We start from the raw sequence: 24,519 nt of genomic DNA, 5'->3' as shown, positions 1-24,519 counted from the left end.
AAACTATTTTTTCTCTACTAAGGAGAAAACTGTATTAAACCACATTTGTGCACTAAGAGCACAATACCTATAACTAAATTAGTTATGGAATTTTTGTCTCATCAGAGTTCGACGCTAACTTAGCGATAAGAAAGTAGAAGGAACTTGATGAAAAATAGCGTTTTCCCTTTGGCTCTAGTAGGTCAACCTTTAAAAATCAAATGCTCATTTATTTATATGAGCATTTGATTTTTGTTGTAATATCTATTATATGAATAGCTACTAAGTACGATTGGAAAAAGATATTTTTATATTTAAAGGGTAGCACCTGTTAATGGTGTACATACGAAAGCTCAATTGAATGGTGCAATAAAATTTCGTCATTCTTGAGTGATGTACTATAATAGTGAAGAAAGGTACAATATATGTTTGAAAACAGTTTTTTTTACGGTCAAGATTACATCATTTCGAAAACGCCCACCTTGGAGGTTTACCGTCTTTGAAGAGTTTTACAACGTACTCTTCTGATAAAATAATTCCATATTTTACAAAAGGTTCCATGATTTCTCCTAGAAGTGAGTATGGAGAATTTTCTTTTCAAACTCTATCATTTTCGGGTCCTATAAATTTGAATAAATTTGAAATTCCCAGGTTCGGATATTTAATATTTTAAACTGCCAGGTTCGGGTCAGATCCACACTTTTCATTTTTGTAATTCTAGGGCTCGGTTTGTAGATTAATTCCTTGACATAAGAGTTGATGATACATAAAATCACACGAATTTTATCAACCCTTGAATCGCTTGGATTCGCCATATTTTCAAATGTCAAAATATTGCAATTTTGTATTCAACAACTGCTTACGAAAAGACATTCATCAAGAAGTAATTTACATCTAAATTCATTGTGCGATTTTGTTTTCATACAAATCATTAATTTACTAGGTCAAGGAAAATTTGTCGGAAAATATTGGCTCTACTTTCCTTTATTGAACATGAAATCCGCCATATTTCGTAGTTCACCGTGGAAGTGAACATTTTAATCGAGCAGCAAATCGACGTAAGTAGAGCTGTACGAAAAGAAGAGACAATTGATTTTTGATACATAGAACTTAACTATGTATATTCTTCAGTCTGTGTTCTCATTTTGCTCAGTTCAGTTAGAAGCTTAAGATCGCTCTACTGCTATAGCAGGGCACGTAATCAAATCTACCCAAATGTCACTTTGTCTATTAGCAAATGCATAATTTCGTACTTTCGTGTGTGAATCGTGAGCAAACAATGCGTGACAATACAAAGCTTCTTCCTTGTGCGGTCAAACTGTGTTGCTTTTGACTTTTCGAAATTATCAGTAAGAGCAATTGTTGAAACTCAACATAATAGAAGTTAGGGCTGTGCAATTCCACCATCTACGTCATGCGGTACTGTTTATGTTCAAAACCATTATCCAAGCAGAATCATTTGCTTCGCACAACAACTTGAAGCACATCGTCGATTGTAATGACATTTTATTCAGTATCTAAGCATATATAGATGATGACACTATTGAAGTAAAGCTACATGACCTTGCACCGCGTACTAATGCTAACTTTTTCGAACTACGCCTGTCAAAATACGTAGAAGTGGATACCATTACGTCATGAATCGAGGACAGATTTCTATTTGCAAATTCTGTGATCAGCTACTACACCACGGAAAACCTTGCGCAGAGGCCGCTAAGGAAATTCCAGCGGTTACGACCAAGACCGGTACATAGTCGTCGTTTTCTGTAAATAACTTGTTTGTCCTCAAATACCTCTAGCTCAAAAAGTTTTTTTTGTATTTTAAATCTTTTAGTTTCATCTGAAAATTTCCCATTCACTGAGGGTGTCCTCATAGCTTTTATTTAATGTTTTTCAGTTTTTTTTAAGTATAGTATTTAAAAGTTAGCGTTTTTATCTAGCTTTCGCTTATTTCTCAAAGAACGAAATAGTTAACATCAGTATTTTAATAAATCGGTTTGTTGGTATTATAAAGCTGGCGTTTAACGCTATACACTTACCTCTTTTTGTTTCCATGTGTTTGGGCTAATGAACTACCATACTAGCTCTAATCAAAAATATGCCATTTATCTTACATTTTTGTCTCTTCTGGAAAGCTAAGAAAGATTTACAGTGAAAATGTACTAATACTTATCATTAAGGTGAATTCAGTATTCTTTTAGATGGAAATTAGTTTAAAACTAGTGTTACTAGTATTATCACTAGTTTTCTGAGAAAAGTAAATTATAACCATTAGTATCATCAAAATAATGCATATCAAGAGCAGTTCTACAACTCGCTCTTTGATTCCATACCATTATCTCATTTCGTTTCGACACAAAATCATTGCATAAGCAAAAATGACGATTTCGAACCCACTGTATGGTGATGTTATGTTGTGTTTACTATTAAATTGCAACGAAATAAAAAAAAAAAATATAGGGATAACGTGTCAAAGAACAAGTAGAGAATGTTAAGGGGCATCAAATGCACAATCGCTATGATAAATTTTGTCAAATGATAATTAAAAAAAATGCAAAACTCCTGGAAAAAATTAATTTTGAGCTACTTTACTAGTTAACCATCACTAAGTCATATACAGGGTGTTTGGTTCATGGTTAAGAATCTCTCGAGGGGTCATATTTGGAGAAAAAAATTGTTCTACACATACCATCAAATCTCAACCGTTACAGAGTTATTGAACTTTTTGTGTAAAAAACTTATTTGTATTAAAATGCCTCTAACTCAAAAAGTATACTTTGCATTTTAAATCTTTCAGCTCCATTTGAAAGGTGAGAACATTTCCTATTGAATGATGTTCTCATATCTTTCAGTTAATTAGTTTTAATTACCTTTTAGTTGTAAAGAGGTTAAAAGTTAGTGTTTTTAAGGAGGTTTTTGTTAATTTACTCAAAATAATGAATTATGATTATAGCAATATCTATTATCCAAAAGTTGGGTTTTACGACGATTCTTTATTTGTTATTCAACATCATATTCCTATCTCTTCTCATTTCTTTGTAATTTCAATACTAAACGTTTCCTGTTATCGACTTGCAAGTGCTTAAAAGACTCTAATCTAAAAATATGCTTTATATAGTTATTTCCAAGGTTTCATTTGAAAACTGAGAAAATTTTCTATCGATGTGTGTACAAATATCTCTTAGTTAAGAATACTAAATGGTCTTTTACTAAGAAAATAGCTTACAATTAGGGTTTTTCGAGGAGTTTTGCAATTATTTTAATTATTAATCAACACAATTTTTCGTTACTATTGTTCATTTGGTGACTCTTAACATTCTCTATAACTTGTTACTTGACACTTTATCCATATCTCTTTTCATTTCGCTGCTATTCAATAGTTAACACAGCACGACCTCACCACAAATGTAGTGGGTTCGAAATCGTTATTTTTGCATATAAAACGATGTAATAAAAATGATTTTGCGTCGAAACAAAAAGAGATAATTTAGTAAAGTCAAAGAAAGAATTGTAGAACTTGCTCAGATGCATTATTTGTATGAGATGATGTTTATTATTTACTATTTTAAGAAAATTAACGAAAATGCTAATAATAACACTAACTTTAAACTAATTTACTTCTAAAAGAATGGTAAATTCATTTAACTGAAAGGTATTAATACATTTTTCAATGTAAAATTTTCGTTTCTTTCGAATGAAAAGAAAAAAATACAACAAGTGCCATACTTTTTCAATTAGAGCTAGTATTAATGAGAATAGGACAAAAATATCCAAGTTCAATAACCAAAACACATGAAAACAAGAAAAGATAAATCTATCATGTCAAAGAACGAATTATGCAGCTCTTCAAGACTAACAATCTGAATTATTAAAAAGATGATGTTAACTAATGTGAAAAATGAACGAAAAATTGATCAAAATTGTTAAATTTTAAATAAATTACTTTGAAAAGGTTACTTAAATTCATTAACTGATACATGTGAGGGCATCACTCAATGGGAAATTTTACCTTCCCAATGAACCTAAAAGATTTGAAATACAAAGTATACTTTTTGAGTTAGAGCTATTTTAAGACAAATAAGTTTTTAGCACAAAAAGTTCAATAACTTTGTAACGATTGAGATTTGTTGATATGTGTAGAACGATTTTTTTCTCCAAATATGACAGTCAATCACCCCTCGAGAGATTCTTAACCATGAACCAAACACCCTGTATAATATGTCGATTGAAATTTTCTCAGCTTTCCAATGAAACTTGATAATTAGGATTAAAACCATATTTTCAGACTAGGAACTTTTAAACACTTACAAGTCGACTACAGAAAATGTTTATTGATAAAATTACGAAGAAACGAGATGAGATAGTAATATGATGTTGAGGAATGAATTATGAATTTGGTTGGAACGCAACTTTTGGATAATAGATATTGTTATGTACTTTTGACTACTTCATTACTCAAAGCTTACCAAACTTAATTAACCAAAAGATATCAAGATATCATTTATCAATTTCTTACCTTTCCATTGGATCCATAAAAAATAAAAATGCAAAATATACTTTTTGATTTAGATGTATTTAAGATATATACAAAAAAGTTTAATTTCTCTATGACGGTTGAGATTTGGCATGTGTAGAAAGATTTTTCCCTAAATATGATACTCTATCGCATAGCCCAACCATGAACCAAACACTCTGTATATTATTAGTGTACATTTATACTTTTGCAACGAAAAGTTGAAAAATTCGTGTATTGAAGTATATAAAACTGCTCGTGAAGGAATGGATATCAATAATCAAATAAAGAAATAAGGGGTTGCTTGAAGCTGTACTCATCAGTAATTTTTTATGATATTTTACGTCTGAGTGATTCTATTTTTGTACCTATGTGTTAAAGTTCGGGCTCTGATGCTTACATTCAATATCTTTGGTTGATTGGCTGTTTAAATATATAAAAGAATTCGGATTTGGGTCGGGTTCATCTATTTTTTTTAGGTTCGGGTCGGAAACAAATTATCCAATTTTAGAATTTTCGGGCTCTGGTCGGGTTAGGTTTTCCAAAATTTTTACCCTATCTCGGGTTCTTGTTCGAAACAAGAACTCTACTATATATGATAAATCTTTTCTGCTGTGTATAAATATTTTATCTAAGGCATGCTTGGTCTCTGAAGCTTACAAAAAAGTGGCATCGAAGAAAACTGGATTTATGAAAATATCGTTTTATATAGCTTCGAGGACATGTGATATTGGCTGTAAGAAAAGTTTTCGTACATTTAATCCACTTTAAAGTGCATCTTCTTTGACTTTATTAACATATTAAATAAGAATATGCTTAAAGTGTTTATTTTACGACCAATCCCTTTATTAATAGTCACGAAGCGCCATAACATGTTGATAACGAATTTTTGATAAGATATGTATACGATAGCACACACGTGCACTTGTTTATTTTTTTTTTCGTTTTCCTCAATTCTATTGTGATTTTGCAAGTATCATATATTGGTATAAGTCCTTGTCGAAATCCACGAACCATGTTGAAGGACTTTCAGAATTTGCGCTGTTTATTTGCTTGTTTTGATGAATGCTCAAAGCATGTTTTTTGCTAAAGCAGGATATTTTGGTGCAATGCAAGCCGTCGAATGATGGAATGCACCGTGCACACGCATGCGTATCCGTTGGATTGTCAAAAACATCTACTACTGTGTCGGCATAGGATACATGCACCGAGACTGACAGTTTATTCAAATCGTGATCTATTCCCGTATTAGTGCTCAAAGTGCTCAAAGGTAGTAAGAAATTATTTGCAACCCACATTTGTTTGAAATAATCGTCCTGATGAAAATTTAATATAGTAGTTTCGCATTTTACAAATGCAGTATACTATATTCGAAGAAATATTTGATACTGCAAAAATGTTCACATAGATATAGATTGAAGTAAACATGATTTTGCTAGTTGGAGCACCGCAGAACTAACTAAATAATTATGGATAATATGTAACAGCTATCGTCCATAAAATCACACAAGCGTGACGATTTCGGTATTCAATTTTAGATGAAATTTTTCTTTACAAATTAGAAATAATAAATCTATATCTAATAAAAATATAAAAGAAAATAAGTTCAAAAACTCCACATTCTTAAGGTTCAAAGAACATTCGGTAAGCGTCTACACGAATTGAACGCTTGATAGTATGCGTCGGAAAAATGCGTTCAACTTTGTCACCGGTTTATCTATATAAAGCATTTACTAAACTCTAAAAGAAGAAAATCAGTCGATTTAATAGATTATCATGATTCAAATCGTGCAAAATAGTTGGTTGAAGAACAATCGACCGTGTGGAATGGTGTTTTTGAAGAAGTAGCGGTGATTTTTCGTCACACCACCACACTGTCCCGGAGCACGCAACACAACTGCGTAGTGAAAAACCCACAGCCACTTTTTCAAAAGCACCATCCCGCCCGGTCAATTGTTTTTCCACCAACTATTTTGCATAATTCGAATCCTGATAATCTAATATATCGATTGATTTTCTTCTTTTAGAGTTTAATGAATGCTTTTAAGGAATAATCAGCGGCAAAGCTGTACACATTTTTTTCAACGCATACCACCAAGCGATCAATTCTTACACATGCGCAAAGAAAGTAACTTGAGCCTTAAATATGTATTATGTGTATATGAAACTCAATGTTTGTATTGTTCGTACTTTTCCAAAGGAGACGCGAATATTATTTTTCGTCGCAGCAAGATTCGTAGCGCTATTCGACGCACGATTCGTCGCAATGTATTTCTTATAGGATGAATGACACTTCAATAAAAGGTGATGCAATTTTGTGTAAAAACCTTACTGTAAATAAAACATACGAAAACCTGAAGCTTTAGAAGCACAGTTTTCAGTCAGTTTTATTGACAAATTCAGTTAAAGTAAATAATTAGCACACATTAAACTTGGGTAATACATATTTTTCGACGTTTTTGAGCATTTATTATCAAATGCGCCAATTCAATTCGTCGCATCAAAATGATTGAATGGCTCGTTTCCAATAAAACGTACAATATGTATGTAATTTATGGACTCCCAGACGGTTTAACCGGTTGCCGTAAAAATATATTCACAGTAGACATTTGTTATGAAGCGTGTTTGTGTGCTATTGGTTGAGGATTATTTGCCCGCCAGATGGCGCTTCGGAACAAATTGTGTTTTACTTCTGTTTCGTTGAAAACCGCAGCTACGCGCGACGAGTATTAGCTGCTTTAAAAAATATTATAATGTTCACTCACCCAGTGATGTTTAATCTACATAAAATTGTTACATAGCCTTTCTCAAATCTCATTGATTTTTTCGTTGTTTTTATATATGTGTGACATATACAAATCATTATTTTATAGTACCCCAATTCTAACATTACCAAATGCTGCACCATTCATTGCTCCCTTATTATGATACGAGAATACAATACTGTTCAACACATAGTGGTTACAAACTTGGTAGTAATAACAGTTGCATATCGATTTTCACTCTGTGTGGATTTGTATTATACGACGGTACATTGAATAGAATAGACGATTTTTTCAAGAGTGGACATTATTATAATCACATCTAGCGACCATAACTTTAAATCGTGTTAGTTTTCTATCTGAAGCCAAAATTTATATAAAATATTATTTAATATATTTGAGAAATAAGATTCTTTTTACTGATACGAATGTGGAGCAAGTTATTTACAACCATTGTGTTTTTTATTTCTCGATTAAGGCGTCCAAATCACCAGCCGAAATGCGTGATATTGCAGCCAGAATTTGTCGCGATTATCTGACTGGTGCGTGGAAGACCATTCCAGCAGAGGAACTCCAAATGAAGCGAATCAGCGGAGGACTTTCGAATTTTCTTTATTACGTCAGCCTTCCGGAGCACTATAAGAGTGACTCGCCGAGAACGTCGTTTTCCAGTAACAGTTCCAAGCGGCCACGAAAAGACAGCTACTCGACCATGTTGGAACCGAAGGAGGTGAGTATTTAAATCACGTTCACTAAATGCGTAAGTAAGCTACGTACGAACTATGCCCGATTTTTATTTTCTTTGGTGTATTTTTTTGATCTTATGCTAGCGCGACCATTTTTATTTTCGTTTGAGCATTTTTTTAATTAAAAATTCAGATCTACGATTTATTGAATATGAGATACTATCAAATATGGTAGAATATTGTGGATGTAATCATTCCACATCCTACCTATAGGTCAGTGCGTAGTGCTAAAGTGGAAACAGATGCGCATTAGGGTGTCCCAAAATGACATCATGTTAAAAAAGTCATCGGGCTCACTTCTTAAATGAAAGATTAGGGTATTAGGACCACTTTCTTCTTCGGAGTGAGTTTGCTAAAAGGCTTCCTATTGGTGGCGACCTTTGATTTTTTGAAAAATGGGCCGATTTTGGATAAAATTTCAAATTTATGCCTGTTGAAGTGGTCCTGAACTGTCTTAGATTTTTTTTCAGCATTTTTTATTTTTCTGGAGATCCAAACGGAGAAGTTTGGTTAGTTAGTTTGTACAAATTTTGAATTATAAGAGCGGCAGTGCCATTAAAACTTGGTAAAAAGTGAAATTTTTGGAGCTTTTCAGTATTTTTTCTTCAAAACTGCTTATCTACAAAATTGTAAAAGTACAGAAAACACTTTATATAGTTGAGCCGAATTCAGGGGCGTAATTTTGCTGAAGAAAGCGTATAGCTATGGCTAATGGGGTATGAGTTATTTAAGTTTTTGTTAGATAACCTTTGACATTTTTAGCAATTTATCAAAAATAATGCTGTTCCAAAAAGTAAATCAGTTCAAATGTGCTTTGACCACACAATGTTTTTCGAAAAAAAGAAGGAAAATTATGAAAAATGACGTTTTCTGTACGTCTTTAGTATGTCAGGACGAGGTTTAATGAGTATCTGATGATTTTTTTGTAACTTAAATTATAAAAATAATAACTTTGCTAACGACGCCAAGTCTCTAATTTTTTTTGAAGAGTTAATTCTCCATAATTACTTCTAGGAGGCATCTTCAACAAAACGATTGTGTCAGAAGATGTGCTGTATTCTGTTGTAAAACTTTTTCGAGGATATTTGCCCCAAATTTGACTATTTCGGAACCTAACTCTTCTGAATTTTTCTCCACTTCAAAGTTCCCAACATGAAAATAAGACTTTGTATATAAAATGTAAGTACGTTAATCAATTCAGCCTTCAAATATATGCCATAACTTGCCATTAACTCGACATATTTGTTTAATTATTTTTTCAGTGATTTTCAAACCCGCTAGGTGGCTTTAGTATAGAAAATATTTTTTTTAAAAAAATCATCAAATGCTCATAAAAACCGATTCTTATGTACTAGAGACAAGCGAAAAACGCCATTTTTCATCATTTTCCTTTTATTTTCCGAAAAATAATATGCGGACAAAGCCCACTTAAGTTGTTTTATTTTGTAGAACAGTGTTATTTTTTATGAATATCATAAAATGTCAAAAGGTTATTTAACAAAAACGTAAATAACTTATACCCCATTGGCCGTAGCTATACACTTTCTTCAGCAAAATTACGCCCCTGCATTCGGCTCAACTATATAAAGTATTTTCTGTACTTTTCAAAATTTGTAGATACCCAGTTTTGAAGAAAAAATACTGAAAAGCACCAAAAATTTCACTTTTTACTAAGTTTTAATGGCTCTGCTGCTCTTATAATTCAAAATTTGTACAAACTAACTAACCAAACTTCTCCGTTTGGATCTCCAGAAAAATAAAAATGCTGAAAAAATATTTAAGACAGTGCAGGACCACTTCAACAGGCATAAATATGAAATTTTATCCAAAATCGGCCCATTTTTCAAAAAATCAAAAGTCGCCAACAGTAGGAAGCGTTTTAGCAAACTCACTCCGAAGAAGAAAGTGGTCCTAATACCCTAACCTTTCATTTAAGAAGTGAGCCCGATGACTTTTTTTAACATGATGTCATTTTGGGACACCCTAATGCGCATACGCGATCGACACAAACAAGTGAAAGCGTGGCCCTGTCATGTATAATTCCGCAAACGTTCAGTGTTTTGAGTTTCTCCTAAGTCGGATTGCGATATAATGATAAAAGTTGTCGCACTTGTTAGTTAGTTACTTGTTTTTTCCTAAGTATTTTTTTCTTTTCATCTGTAACGACAGTCAATTAGCATTAGCGTTAAATTAGGAAAGTGTGAAATATTCAAGGAAGAGCAAGGCGGTGAGGCAGGAAATTTTGGAAAAGCGTGGAATAACATTTGAGCAAGCTTGGACTTTCCCGACGACTTGACCCTTTTTTTCATTCGTTTATTTGACAAGGCTCATAGTGGTAGCTTAACGGAGCCGTGGATCTTTGATATGATCACAACCACTGTTGCGGTGATAGAACATGCAGCCTTAGCTCTATATAGTAATTTTTACTTCAAACGTTGTCACTTTCAATCACGCATTTTAAGTTGTTCTGCATAATGAAACGTTTGGTTTTGGCAATCGTGTTGAATGATACCAATATTGCATTGCGTAGCTGATGATAGTGAAGATACATGACTTCCGCGAGCCTAAGCTCCATTTTCACCTCCAGAAGTTATTCTACTTCACGAAAACTGGATCGTATTGAACAAAATTGAAAGTCAACGATCGCAGCGTCGGAGCAGAGCTTTTTCGCCAGCTTCACTGATGAATAAATGAAAGAATAAATACCATGTTTCAATTGTTCTCTAGCTAAACAATGCATGCTAGATCGAGAGACTGCTAGTTTTCGTTCACTTGGTTTGATTGTAGGTCTGACACGGATAGAAGTAGACAGTAGACTATGACTTAAACCGTTTTTAGATCGGAGGTGCTCTAGGTTCGCTCTGATCTGTCATTTTATGTGGATTTTGTAAATATTAGAGTGAACCTAGAGCGACTCGAATCTAAAACTGAAATTAGCATTTGTCTTCTACCGCAGGAGTCAGGATATTTTCACATTCGTTTTCAATTGCGAATCACTTGAGTCTGCGACATGCCCAGACAAGCGTAAAGTAATTTTACAGTAGGAATTTTTAAGCCTACTTCGTCGCTTTTGTGCTATGTTATGACAAGCGCCATTTAGCATATTTCTAGAAAAACAATTTTTAAAGCATGAGCTTAAAACATATAAATGGTAGAAAAAATTTAGGGAAGGCAATTTATGCTTCTACCTATTCTGTAATAATCTCTTAAATATTACGACTATTAGTTTACTATATACAGCTTTTTACGTGCCATAATGGCGGTCTAAGTTGTTTGGTTCGTAATACATTTAATTACCCTTTTTGACAATAATCTGTCAAGAATAATTAAAATGTCTGTAAAATTCCGTATATGGTTGTGTGAATCCTAGTTACACTAAAATATTATTTTAAAAGTACATTGAAAATAGAATGTTATTGTGAAGGAATCATTCGCATTCGAAAACATTTATTCTAGTGCAATGTTGCTAAACACTATTACTATTTTAAAAGTCTGTATATTTCTGGCTACGTTTTTACGTGACTATCAAAAGTCTATAAAATACAGACTGGCTACGTTTTTACGTGACTATCAAAAGTCTGTAAAATACAGACATGTCTGTAAATCTGGCATCGCTTCACACATATTTTAAACATCTAGTGTTGAATTCGACCCACTAGGAGATACCATGTAAACAAAATGGTAGCGAACGCCTAATCTGGCACCTAGATATTATTCCAAAAAAATTGGACGCAGAGGAGGATACCTTTTGTACAAAAAGCTGATTACACTCCAAATGTACCACAACTGCTTCCAAGTGAGGATTTCTGTTCTAAATTGAGGCGGAGAGTATATTCTAATAATTTCACGGTGTCTCTAGTAGAACAATATTTAGACAAAAAAAATCAGTATCGCTGCAGTACTCACAATCGAAAGCTTAGATATTACTCTTTCATCTGGAACAAAATTTGAAATGTTCTATCGGGGGGTCCAGAACTTTTATTTTTTTTACATTTTAGTGATCTTTTTGAAGATTGCGTTTCAATGAATAGCTCTCAGATGACATCTAACTTGTAGGGGAATGTATTTTTGGACATAAAGTATCAAAAGGAAGGGCTTGTTACGTTAATAAGTACCTCCGACGACAGCAATGACCGACATTTAGCTAATATCGCGTCAATTCAAATTATATATTTGAATAATATTTTTACTCGGGTTTTTTGTCTCTTGTAGAACAACATTACCACAAAGAAATCAATATCACTGATGTAGTCACAATCCGGAAACTTGCTCTTCTTTTGAAAGAGACAAGTTTTGAATTGTTCTGCCTTAGGATCTAGAACTCTTTTTTTCATTTTGGAAAAATAAATAAATATCGAAGTTTCTATACATATGGATAACTCATTATTCGTTTGTACGTCTATTTAAAAAACTAACTTTTTATTAAAATTGATGAATTGTTAACAGTTACTTTCAGTTTATGATGCATTTGTGTTCTTTGAATTTTATTAGTTATGGGTTTTGAAATTTATTAGTTATGTGTTTCGATAATACAAATTGCTGAGCTTTTTCTCAAAGAAACATCATTGAAATCTATGAACAACCTCTTTTCTAATATCAGCTTCCTACTTAAATGTGGCAAGCAAGCTAAAACTGTCTTTGTAAATGAACCTTCCGAAATTGGTTGTAATTTTATGTTTTCTCTTTAGAATTGCGACCAATATACTAAAATATTATCATATTTTACCATGAAAATACTACTATATAGAAAACGTTTCAGTTTTTCACATCTATTAAGCTGAAAAAATATTTAAACAGATGAGGTTTTGGTCCAACATAGGATTATAAACCTATTATACTAACTTTTTAGAATTTCTTCAAATCCGCGAAGCAATACGCTTTTCTTTATATTTTATGTTATTGGAGTTCTTTTTTGCTCGGGTTTCTTTTCCGACCCTTTTCTCATTCAAAATTACATCAATTGCGGATTTCTCAGATCATTTACTTTTATTTGGTGTATTTATATCCTTTGTTTCGCGGTCTAATAAAACCGAAATGCTTTTTTTGATAAAACGGATTTTAGAATTTCAACTTTCCCATATTTGCAATATCAGAATTGCTAGTTTGAACAAATAAACGAATCCTAAAAACAGATAACAGCTTGCTGCTTCAAAACATTTACCGCAGACTACAAAACCGATAGCATGAAATGGTTTTACGGAATATATAATTTTCTGCAAAAGCGTGGACCACTGCGCTTATATGTTTTTAAAGGGAAAGTCTTTCGATCGTGTTAAAACTTGTGCTTTTCAGCGAAACTTAAAACTAAAATAAATCCAAATTTAGGTTTTTTTTCGAAAAATGCATAAAACAATGATAGAATTTTGAATTAGCATTGGTTATATAGAAACCCCGAGCTAAAATATATTTAGAGAAAAATAAAAAGAGGGAAATTTTTTGCTTTGCAAATTTATAGAAACCTAATTACCAATGCGAAACTGGCTAAATGTTGTAAATGGTGTCTTCGAACGATTTTATTAACGCTTCAAGTCCGTTCCTCTGACACTGTGTGTTCACTAATTTAACCTCCTAAAAGTGAGATATCTATTTACAGCTACTCATTGAAAAACTACCTAAAAATTGATCATCATAAAAATGTTTAAAAAAATAAATGTTCTAGACCCCCCGATAGAACATTTCTAAGTTATGCTCAGATGAAAGTGGAGCATCTAAGCTTTCGATTAGTGAGTACTTTAGCAATACTGATTTTTTTGACTAAATATTTTCTCCTACACCAGACACCGTGATTTTCAACCTAAAACTATCAAACATCTAATAATCAAAATTAAGAAAGAAATCAAGAAAATGCCCACATTAACTTCTTCGTAAAGCTTTTCGAATAGGCTCGAATTTTTTCTATGTTAAGTTAATAAGATGACAAATGTTTTCATGTAGAGATAACATTTAAAAAAAAGATTTTTCTTCAATCAAATGCCTTTTGAATTTTATCCAAATTTTATTCCACATACGTTACTTCAGCAGAAGGGTTATATCTCTGCGGCAGCAGAATTCTGAAAACGCCACTTTGTAAAGATTTTTCAGGGAAGGAATGTAGTATATCTAACTCAGTTGTCATAAGATAGCACAACAACGACGACTTGTCATGTGAATAAAGGTGCTAAACGAATCTTAAAAACTAACTTGCCATTTTGGTTTCAACAGTACTGTATTTTCAAAAGCATATTTTCGAAAGTCCGATGCAAAGCATCACCGTCGACCACATATTTAAAAGAAGTAATAAAAACATAATTTTTGGTTTTGGTTATGTGTGATATCTATACGCATTCTGAAAGATCTTTCGCGCACTATCAAAAAATTTTTTTTTTCGCGTAATAGATTAAAACTCACACAAAAAAAAACACAAATCGTTTGAAATTAAGAAATTTTAGTTATTATGCTCGAAATCACAATATCGTCCACAAAACAAAATGTAATGCGACATATTCCCCACTACTTAGAGTACACAACGAGAGGCAGCCCAATCGCCTACTAACCCTGGGCGTAGTAGGGAAGTTAATAATCTTCTCGACATCTGACACTCTCTAACGTGATGTCCCAGAGGTAATATAGCTCCACAAAATTGAGCAGTTTCCGCGCGGGGAAAAAATATTGCAGTGAAATTAAATATTTTGAGAGGTAAAGATAATTCGGTAAAATAGGAACATTAAAAAAAATGTTATGGCGAGAGTGTTAGCATGTTCATTGAATTTCCATGTAATAATGCCACATCTGAACAATGCTGAAAATTAAGCTAGTGACAGTGAAGCTGCGGAGCCGCCTCTTCGAAAACTTGTTTTTTGGTGTACATCATAACTCAAAATCTACTAGTCCAATCGTTTTGAAGTTTTGCACAGTCCTTCTTAACAATATTCCTCAGATAATGACGGTAGTCTTTCATTCCCAAACCCGATTAACATGTTATTGTAAAGATAATAATTATAATAATTTTGGATTACGATCCTGTAGTGGGCAATGATGTGAAGAAGAGCTGTGCGACATTTCAAAGTAATTAGTCCAGAAGATTTTGAGTAATGGTCGCATTTTTTCGAAGTGGCTCCTAAAGTTTTACTGTCACTCGCCCAATTTTCAATATTTTGCATTGAAAATTTAGGGAATTATTGTTCAAATGTTTTATTATTGTATAGAAATCCACTGAATATACACTTTTGTAAAAAAAATGTGAACAATATTTTTTCACCCCCTAAGGGCTTTTAATTAAATATTACGCAAGTTTCCTATTCCAACAATTTTGGTCTCCAAACAACTCTACACATTTTTATCTTTAATTTACATGTATATCAAATACTTTGCAAAATCTACTGATTACTTGCGGTATCGAGTAAATTCCAAACTCTTTATCCATTACCTTAGGCATCAAAGTTACTGATTAAACAAGATTTTGCTTCTTTGTGTTCAAAATAGTTTAACCAATCTCTGGATTTCTAATATTTTACAGTCCTTATTGGTATAAGTCAACCACACTATTGAGGTTGTGCATAACTTCTGCAATTAAATTCTTACAAAATAGAACCATCTCGGGAATTTCGTTGACAATATTTTCAGTTTTAATGATGCTCTATTACGCATTTTCGAAAACTCAAAAAATTCAACATAATTTGTTTTTCTTTTTCAAAAATCTGAGTAAGTTTTTGTGATTCAATTCTAGTGAGGATATTGCTGTTATGTACAATGTTTACATTGGTTACAAAAATATCTACAAGAAACTCGGTGACGAAGCTTTTTGTGGAACGTCTCTGGAAAAACACGATTTGCGGCGTTAATTATTATTTCCTGATTCTACATCATATTATCATGATTTAATCTGTTCCACAATATTCCACCACGTCACTCTGTCAGTTGCTGCTTGTCTCCAACCTCTCAGGTGCCCGATACTCGCCAGGTTCTACTCCACTTGGTCCAGCCACCGGGAACACTGCGCTCCTCTCCGTCTTGTACCATCCGGGTTGGAGATGAAAACCAACTTGGTGTGGTTGTTGTCCGGCATCCTCACAACATGCCCCGCCCACCGTACCCTTCCAGCTTGAGCTACTTTCCGGATACTTGGCTCACCATAGAGTCGCGCAATTGCGTGGTTCTTCCTTCTCCTCCTCACGCCATCCTCCTGCACTCCATCGAAGATCGTTCTTAGCACCCTTCTTTCGAAGACTTGGAGTGCTTGCAGATCCTCCTCGAGCATTGTCCACGTTTCGTGCCCGTAGAGAACCACCGGTCTAATCAGCGTGTTGTACATGGCGCATTTCGTGCGGTGGTGAAGCTTCCTGGATATCAAAGTTTTGTGGAGCCCATCGTAAGCACAATTTCCAGAGATAATACGCCTTCTGATCTCCCGACTGGTGTTATTGTCCGCAGTCACCAATGAGCCTAGATAGATGAACTCGTCAACCACCTCGAACTCGTCGCCGTCGATCGTAATACTACTGCCCAAGCGTTCCCTATCGCGATCGGTTTCGCCAGCCAGCATGTATTTCGTCTTAGACACATTTATCTTCAGTCCTACTCATGCTGCTTCGCGCTTCAGTCGGGTATACAGATCTGCTACCGTCTCCTTGTTTCTACCGATTAAGTCCACGTCGTCAGCGAAGCACACGAACTGTCCGGACCTCGTGAAAATCGTGCCCAGCATGTTGAACCCCACTCTTCGCATTTCACCTTCCAGCGCTATATTGAACAGCAGGCAGGAACAGCCATTCAAAAACTACTTAACCGATTCATTTCAAACTTTGCATACACATTCTATGTTAAAAAACCTAACCCTACTTTGAGTTTTTGAGATAATTTTTCAATTAAGGGTATTTTTGCTAAAAAATTAGCGAAATTGCTATTTTCCAAGAAAAATTCCGCCGTTTTATGAGTAGAAAACCCCCTTAATTGAAAAATTATCCATCAACGTAGGGGTTAGGTATTTTTAACATAGAATGTGTATGCGAAGTTTGAAATGAATTGGTCAAGTAGTTTTTGAATGGCAGTTAACACCGCAATCCGTGTTTTTCCAGATACGTTCCACAAAAAGCTTCGCTACCGAGCCGCTTGTAGATATTTTTGCATGAAAAAAATACAGAATTTTATTAAAATGATGCAGTATAATGTACAAAAGTTTTGATCAATTCGCTTCACCCATCTTTCTAAAAAAAATTGCAAGAAAACGGATTTTTTTAACGGTGACATCCTTAGACCCCCCCCCCCCTTAAGGATTAACTGTACTGCTCATATCGCATGTTCACACGTCAAGAAATCAGCCATATTACTGCTAACTTTGTTTACTAGTGCTAAAAAATAAAGACTGTTTTTTGATGTGGGATTTTTTTGTGAAATGATCAACATTAAGAGTAGGTACCACAGTATAGTAAATATCAGTTATGTTTTGTTATGTTTTTATCTTTCTTTAGCTTATTGTCAGTTGGTCAAGTCTCCCCATAAAATCTTGGTCAAGTCTCCCCAACATTAGTTATTGCGTTCAATGTCGTGCAAAATTTAGTAATAACAATTTCGATGTTAGGAACATGTATGTTATGTAAATCATTTCACTAGTCCATAAAGAATAAAATAATGTATAAGTAGTAAAGTAATTATTAGTCGAGTCAATATGTCCACACAAAGTTTGGTAAAAAATTACATCATTTAACTCAAATTTATAAATTACGAAGAATTTTCTATAAGGAAGGAATTTCAAGGATCTTAATGGACAGAAACAAGTATAAAAATATTTTTGAAATTTTTTAGAACCTCTATTAGGTCTGAGACAATAATAGAATTCTGCGCTTCGTCAAGTCCCCCTACAGAGTTTCACAAAAAATAAAATGCAATATTTTTGTAATAAATTCGATGATCTAGTGCATAAACAATAAAACATGCAAATACAAACGTATTTTTGAACAATTTTGTTATGAATATCGAACAATTGCTGATTTGTAACGGGAGTCAAAAAACTTTGTTTATATGCTGTTTAAAATATAGAATACAGGTTTGTAGAAGGGAGTGATCGACACAGTCGAACACTGCTTAAAGATGAGTCTAGATGGCATCTATTTGTGTTCCATCTTCTATACTTTTAATCAGGGCCGCCGAGAGGGGGGGGGGGGACCGGGGTGTTTCCCCCCGGGCCCACAATTTTGAAGGGGGCCCGGATTTTTAACAGAAACTAAAATTTTGACAAATACTTTTTCGACAAAAATTTATTTGAGAAAACAATTAAAAATTCAATATTTTGTGTATGAGGTAACTAAAATAGCGAAAATTCCAAACTACTGCATATTTGATATCAACTTTGTTTATACCAACCTAATTCTCGCATCGAAACAAGATCAGGCTCGAGCGGGCATGGCGAAATTTGTACATTGAATGTCATGTACGTAGCTCACCTGGGTTCGAATCCCAACCCCGCACACAGGAATAGAGATTTGTTATAGGAAAATTCCTAACCTGAATGAAGAAGCGAATGACCTTATGGTTAAAATATCTATGATCGGAACAAAAATATGATCAGATTTGTAAGGGTTAAACAATTAAATGGTTTTATTAGAAATCATGAGGTTGTCTTCAAATTTGCCAATTTGAAATCGATTTTTTTGATTTATTGAATTTCCAATCTTCGAAAGCGCTGGATTAGTATCGAAAGTAATTATTGAAAGAAAAAACCCTGCTTAGGGTTGCCACTTCGGTTTTTGGAGACGAATTCCGTGTCTTCGTTCAGGTAAATCCGTGTGTATGATTTCACACCCCGTGTTTGTTTACTGGGGAGCAGAGCAAAGCTCGCTCGGGTTATCCTTCACAGCGAGAGTGGTTGGTGCTTTTGGTTTCGTTGTAAATAACCGAGCCAGCGAATCACTACATCCAACTAAATCAACAAAACTGTTAACAAATGCAAAAACATACAACTAAATGTGAACGGCACATAAAGGTGGAGTGCTTTACCTAAACATTACACTCTACGGTGAATGTGAAGAAAATAAGATATTTTCCTCCTAGTGCTACGAGCTACATAAGAAATAAAACAGTGCATATTTAGTTGTTTTAAGGCGTTTTATACAATAAAAAGCAATGGAAGCGCTCCGCAATTCTGTCGCGTGATCACTTTAATTCGAAATTCTAATTGATTTCAACGCATACCCATGTGTCTCTTGAAGTCTAGCCCCTGCTCAGTAAAATTCTGCTGGTCAAAGTAACACTAGAGGCGGTAACCTTATCTCTATTTGAGAGCTCAATTGGTCAAATGAGTCTTCAAAAACTCTTGATATGCCAAAAGAATACGAAATTAACCCAAAAATTTATATTTAAAATTTAATATATTTTGTTTGCCGTTCATTGATACAAAATCTATAAAAAATCATATTCAGATACGAGATGATTCCGAAACATTTTTGTAAAGGGGTCATACTCAAATGACGTAGCTTTTTTCAGCGATTTTCGACTAGCAAAGAAGCCAGGGATGGAAAAAATAAATACGTTTTACAATTATTTCAAATACGGCCTTTTATCAACATTTTCATTATAACAGCAAATTGCGTACACAACAAGCCCCTTTCGTGGCGAGTATAGTGTTAGTAGTTTTGTTTTGAATTTTATATGTCATGTAGCATGAAGAGAAGATCTCTCAGTTCACAATCCTGCAGCAGCCAATGATTCTAAGAAGCATACGTTGAACTAAATTGCTAAATTGTGTTTGATTGATTTCGAAGAGAAAATTTAACTCTGCTTCCAAACTAAATCAACTAGTTAGCAAGATTAGCTAACTAATGCAGCAAGTTAAATCCACATACAAAATCTCTTCGTTTTGGAGGAGTGAGCGTGAGATTTTGAACGTCGCTTCCTGCACGTAACGATTTTATTTTTATTTTTGAACTATTTTCTCGAAATCAGTTACAAAATTCTTGTAAAATATTTTAAGGTGTCCTAACACACCAACACAAATAAAAGAATAATTCATGTTTTTATAGGATTCTGAATATTTTCGAAACCAGCATAGCGTCAAATCCAACCAAAACCCTTATTTGAAATTTGATCCATGTTTCTCATTTTTTTCCATTTTTTTATTCCTACATGGATTTTTTTATTTTGATATAATTTCATTGATCGATTTTTTTAAGTTGTGAATTGTATTTGTATTTCTGCAATTGTAAGATTCTGCCATTTTTATCTATTTGCTTACTTTTATTTTATCCATCTTTTTACGTTCCTTAATTTTGCTTTTTTTTCTATTGCTATCACTATCACTTACTTTAATTTATAGTTTTTTCTCTGTTATTTAATTTTATTCGCAATTTTTCGAGAAAATTCTGCTTTCTTTATTTTTTTTCTTATTGTTTCATATTTTAATACCATGCTTTTTTATTTGTGTCTTTTGTCATTCCATCTAATTTTTAGAATTTGTCTATTTACTACATTTATTCTTGTCATAGCCTTTTTCTATTTCCTTTTTTTCATATTTTTTTGCATTTCCAAAAGCAATTTTACTTATACAAATTCATTCCAATTTGTCTTATTGTTTAATTTTTCACCTTTCTCCTATTTTCTTTCTCATTTTCTAGTTTTTAGCTTTCCGTTTATTGTAGTTTTATTTTATCCCATTGTTCATTTAATACAATTTTATTTATTTTTTATACCTTTTTCTTAAAATTTAATCGTTATTGTTATTTCTTCATGTTTTCCATTTAACCTATTTGGAAGTACTTTTCTGTTGAACATTTTCCTATACGTTAGCATTGAATTATTTTATTTTCCTAAAAAAACATTTGATTAATCTTTTCTTGACACTATGCGCACTTTTTATTAATTTTTCATTTAGTTCGTTGTTTGAATCTATTTCAAATTTCATTTCTAGTGCTTTTTCTGTTCTTTAAATAATATCCATTTTATTCAATTTTTTCGTGTTAATATCTTCATTTTTGTGTTCCTATAGTATACCATGTTGGTTTTTTTCTACTATTTTCTGTTTTCCATTTTGTCTGTTTGCTCCGTTTTTGTTCAATACTTCCAATTTTCTTTACTTTTCCGTCTTTTCATCATTTCAATTTTCCAGTTTTTCAAAATTTAAAGAATCTATTTTTTTAAATTTCTCTATGGTTATTTTATTCTTGTCTTTTATATATACTCTTCTAGTTTTAAACGTTTTATTTATTTTTTCTATTGCTTTAAATATTTCTTGTTTTTAATGTTAAATAAATTTTATTATTCTTGATTTATCGAGTTTTTCAGTTTTATGCATTTTTTATATTAATGCTTGTATTCTTTTTAGTAGTTTTTTTCATTTTCATAGATTCTAATTTTTTTCCTAATTTCCTATCGATTTTTCATTATTTTCACCATTTGTTCAATAATGTTCGACTTTTTTAATCTTCGCAATATGTTTTTGTAGTTTCCTGTTTCCCTTTATCAATTTTTTATAGGCTTTGTTTTGGTTTTTCTCGATTAAACATTTTTGACAATTGACATTTGTTTATGTGGTTGATTTTGTTGTTTTTAGATCTTTTGTACATTCTTTTAATATTTAATATTTAGTTTTCCTATTGTTTTTTTTTATCTTTTGTCGTTGATCGCCGTTTAGATATTTTTAATTTTTATAATTACTACATTTTTAATCTTGCCATTTCCTTACTTTTATAAATACTATTGACAAAAATGGCGCTTTTCAGTCATCAAAACTGTCGAAGAGGTATTAAAAACTCCCAAAGTATAAAAAATTCTACGTTTTTTCCTTCATTTGCACTACAAACAACTAGAGCAAAAAATGGTGCAAAAATATAAAATTTCAGTGTACTATACATAATATCAGTGAACTCCAATGAATTCCTGACATTGACTTTTTTGTACTCAGGCAATACACAGTGATGGGGGCCCGTACGTTGGACCCCCCGGGCCCGTATTTTCTCTATGCGGCCCTGCTTTTAATGCAATGTGAAGTGAACTGTACTAAATTCGTGACTGAAGAAACCATGTTGATCTGTCGATGTAAATATTTTGGCTTCCTTGAACAACACATTGTTTACCAGAATTTTGAACAGCTTGAAGTCTACACAAAGGGAGGTCTCATGCTTCGATACTTTGCTATGTCACACAGAGGAAACCCGCTTGCGATAACGATTGATTGAAGAATGGCTTAAGTTGAGTAAATAGTACACTCGTGCATCTTTCTAAAATAGTTGCAGCACGAAGCCCGCTTTCTATTGGTACTGATATTGTGGTAACTATTTCAAATGCACTCTAAAAGTGGAAAACAAGGTTTAAAATAGGTTCAGAACAATTGTTAAAAAAATATACAAAAAGTTTGTGTCTTACGACTATCTCATTGCTGGTTAGTTCGGTCTAATAGATCGCCCGTAGTATTTTTTTTAAAAACGGACGGGCTAAAAACATCAAATGTCCATATTATGGTCAACATTTTTTTGCGAAAACTATCTAGACTTGATTTTGCCATGCCAAATACCACCGAAACCACCTAAATTGTAATTTCATCTAATTAGGGTGAACCGTTTGAGAAATTTGGATTCATATACATTTAAAAGTATGTGCGTAAACCTTAAAGCTGAAATTAGAAAAAAAAAAATAACGGAAGGTATAATTATAGAATCCTTCTGTGTCACACCAACCCTTTAAGAATTCATGCGGGCAAGTTCGTAATATAGAAAAAAATAACTAGCATTTTTCAACCGACTTTTATAGGTCGTCGGATGAGACATTTCATGCTTTATGTAAATCGTCATTACAACAAAGCTTCGTATTTATAAAAATGTTGAGCAAATTAACACATTTTTATGAAAATATCAAAATATTCGTTATCTACATATTTTTTCTCAAAACCGCATAATATTCTTAACAAATGAACATGTCGTTGGAAAGGTTTATTCTTCTTCTTTCCGGAATCGTTGTAAAATCGAGAATCGGTTCAAAAATTACAGCGTAGCTAATTTGTTCGTGCCGAAGGTCTCCAAAAATTGTTTTTTTTACTTTAAATTATGATTTAGAGTATAAACAACATTTTTGTGGAGCATTTCATGGGGTCTATAACCTATACTGATCACTTGAAATGTACAAAATTACTGTAGCACTTTGTAATCAAAGTAGCATACATTAGTCCATCGGATCTTGTGTATGCCACTTTGACCGCTTTCTCTCGAAATATCGTTTTCGACGACGTTGTCCTCGCTACTCATGTTGTATAGATTTTCACGATTAATTGAATTGGATTTTTTGTTGGGCCTATGAGACACATCGCATATCCGTGTTTTTTTGTTATTTGTTTTATCGTTGGTGGTTGTGGAACTGGTTGTTGATTTGGAGGTAATACGCGCATAATAATGGTCGGAAACGCTTTGCGTAGGTTGTGTTCCTGCGACATTCGTTGGATCCTGAGCAGCAACTACGGTTGTTTGTGATTTAGTTGATGTTGAGGGGGGCTGTGTATTAGGGTGCAGTAACTGCAAGCAAAGTGATGTTATTTCCTTATTGTACATGGTGCATCCCTAGTGTATTTTCTTGTTACAAAACTGATATGTAGGGACTTGTCCTTCATATGTGCACAGTGTGATTGGAGATTTGGTAACACATTCTATTTCGCATTACCAGTTCAGTAAAGAAGAAATAGGCTTCGTCACTCGCATTCTCGCGAACGCCGTTGGAAGTACCTCAGGAAAAAAATTCCCAGGCTTCAATTTTAACAGATTCCACCGCTCTGTATTCCGGCATGACAATTATAATGAAGTGGTTGCTAGTACGCGGAGATAGAACGTGCAGACGCACATCAATCTTATCATCGTCCATATAAACGGGTATCTTGATTCTAACATTGTCATGCTCAACGACGAAGGGGGGTAATTTTTTCTTAAAGTTTTATTCCGAATTGTTAAGAATTAGGCTAGTGACAGAGTTTGCGGAAGCACCTTGAAAAAACGTACGTCATAACACAAGATCTATCTGATCAATCGCTTTGAAATTTTGCACAGTAATTATACCCATAATTTCCCAGCTTTCTATAAAATTATGATATACGTACAGACACTTTATATAATAGACTAGCGGAGAGAAAAACAGTAAAACTAGCAACCATGGATGTAAACTGGCATCACGGAAGCTCCCATAAGCTTTGAATGGGCTTCCTCTTGCACTTCCCCTCTCAAAACCCTCATGCTCGTGTGGCTGCACTTTTTGACAGTCCGTTTGGCTCCAATTTTTGACACTTCGCTAGTCTGTGTATAAAGTGTCTGTAATACACGCGTATTTTTGAATTAACGCAGTTTTTGACACGGATTTTTACGAGCAGGTATCCCCTGCGTACAATAACATGTTAGCCGACTTATTTTTAACGAAACTCGAATTTTCGGCATCAAGGTTATGAAAAATTCAAAAATTGAAAAAAAAGAAGCTCCCAACGTTATCTGGAGAATTATGTGGACAAATACAGTGGAAAAAGAAAAGTTCTCTGCAACGCATAGGTCTGTTTATGTATCATCAGCGGTCAACTACAACG

At 33.4% G+C, this 24,519-nt stretch overlaps 1 protein-coding gene across 6 annotated transcripts in view; it reads left to right on the top strand.

Moving 5' to 3' along the window:
- LOC131682625 (choline/ethanolamine kinase) overlaps nt 1-24,519 on the top strand; it is a 60,325-nt gene that overhangs the window by 26,991 nt on the left and 8,815 nt on the right. For 4 of the 6 annotated variants that reach the window (XM_058964268.1, XM_058964271.1, XM_058964267.1 and 1 more), the window contains one exon: nt 7,733-7,984. In XM_058964268.1, coding sequence (XP_058820251.1) covers nt 7,733-7,984 — 252 coding nt within the window. Of the gene's footprint in view, nt 1-7,463; nt 7,601-7,732; nt 7,985-24,519 lie in introns of those variants that run through there. The other 2 variants (XM_058964270.1, XM_058964269.1) reach the window with 2 other exon arrangements.

Source organism: Topomyia yanbarensis, chromosome 2, assembly GCF_030247195.1.
Source record: "Topomyia yanbarensis strain Yona2022 chromosome 2, ASM3024719v1, whole genome shotgun sequence".
Classification (NCBI taxonomy): Eukaryota; Metazoa; Arthropoda; class Insecta; order Diptera; family Culicidae; genus Topomyia; species Topomyia yanbarensis.
This window is presented reverse-complemented; position numbering and strand designations above follow the sequence as displayed.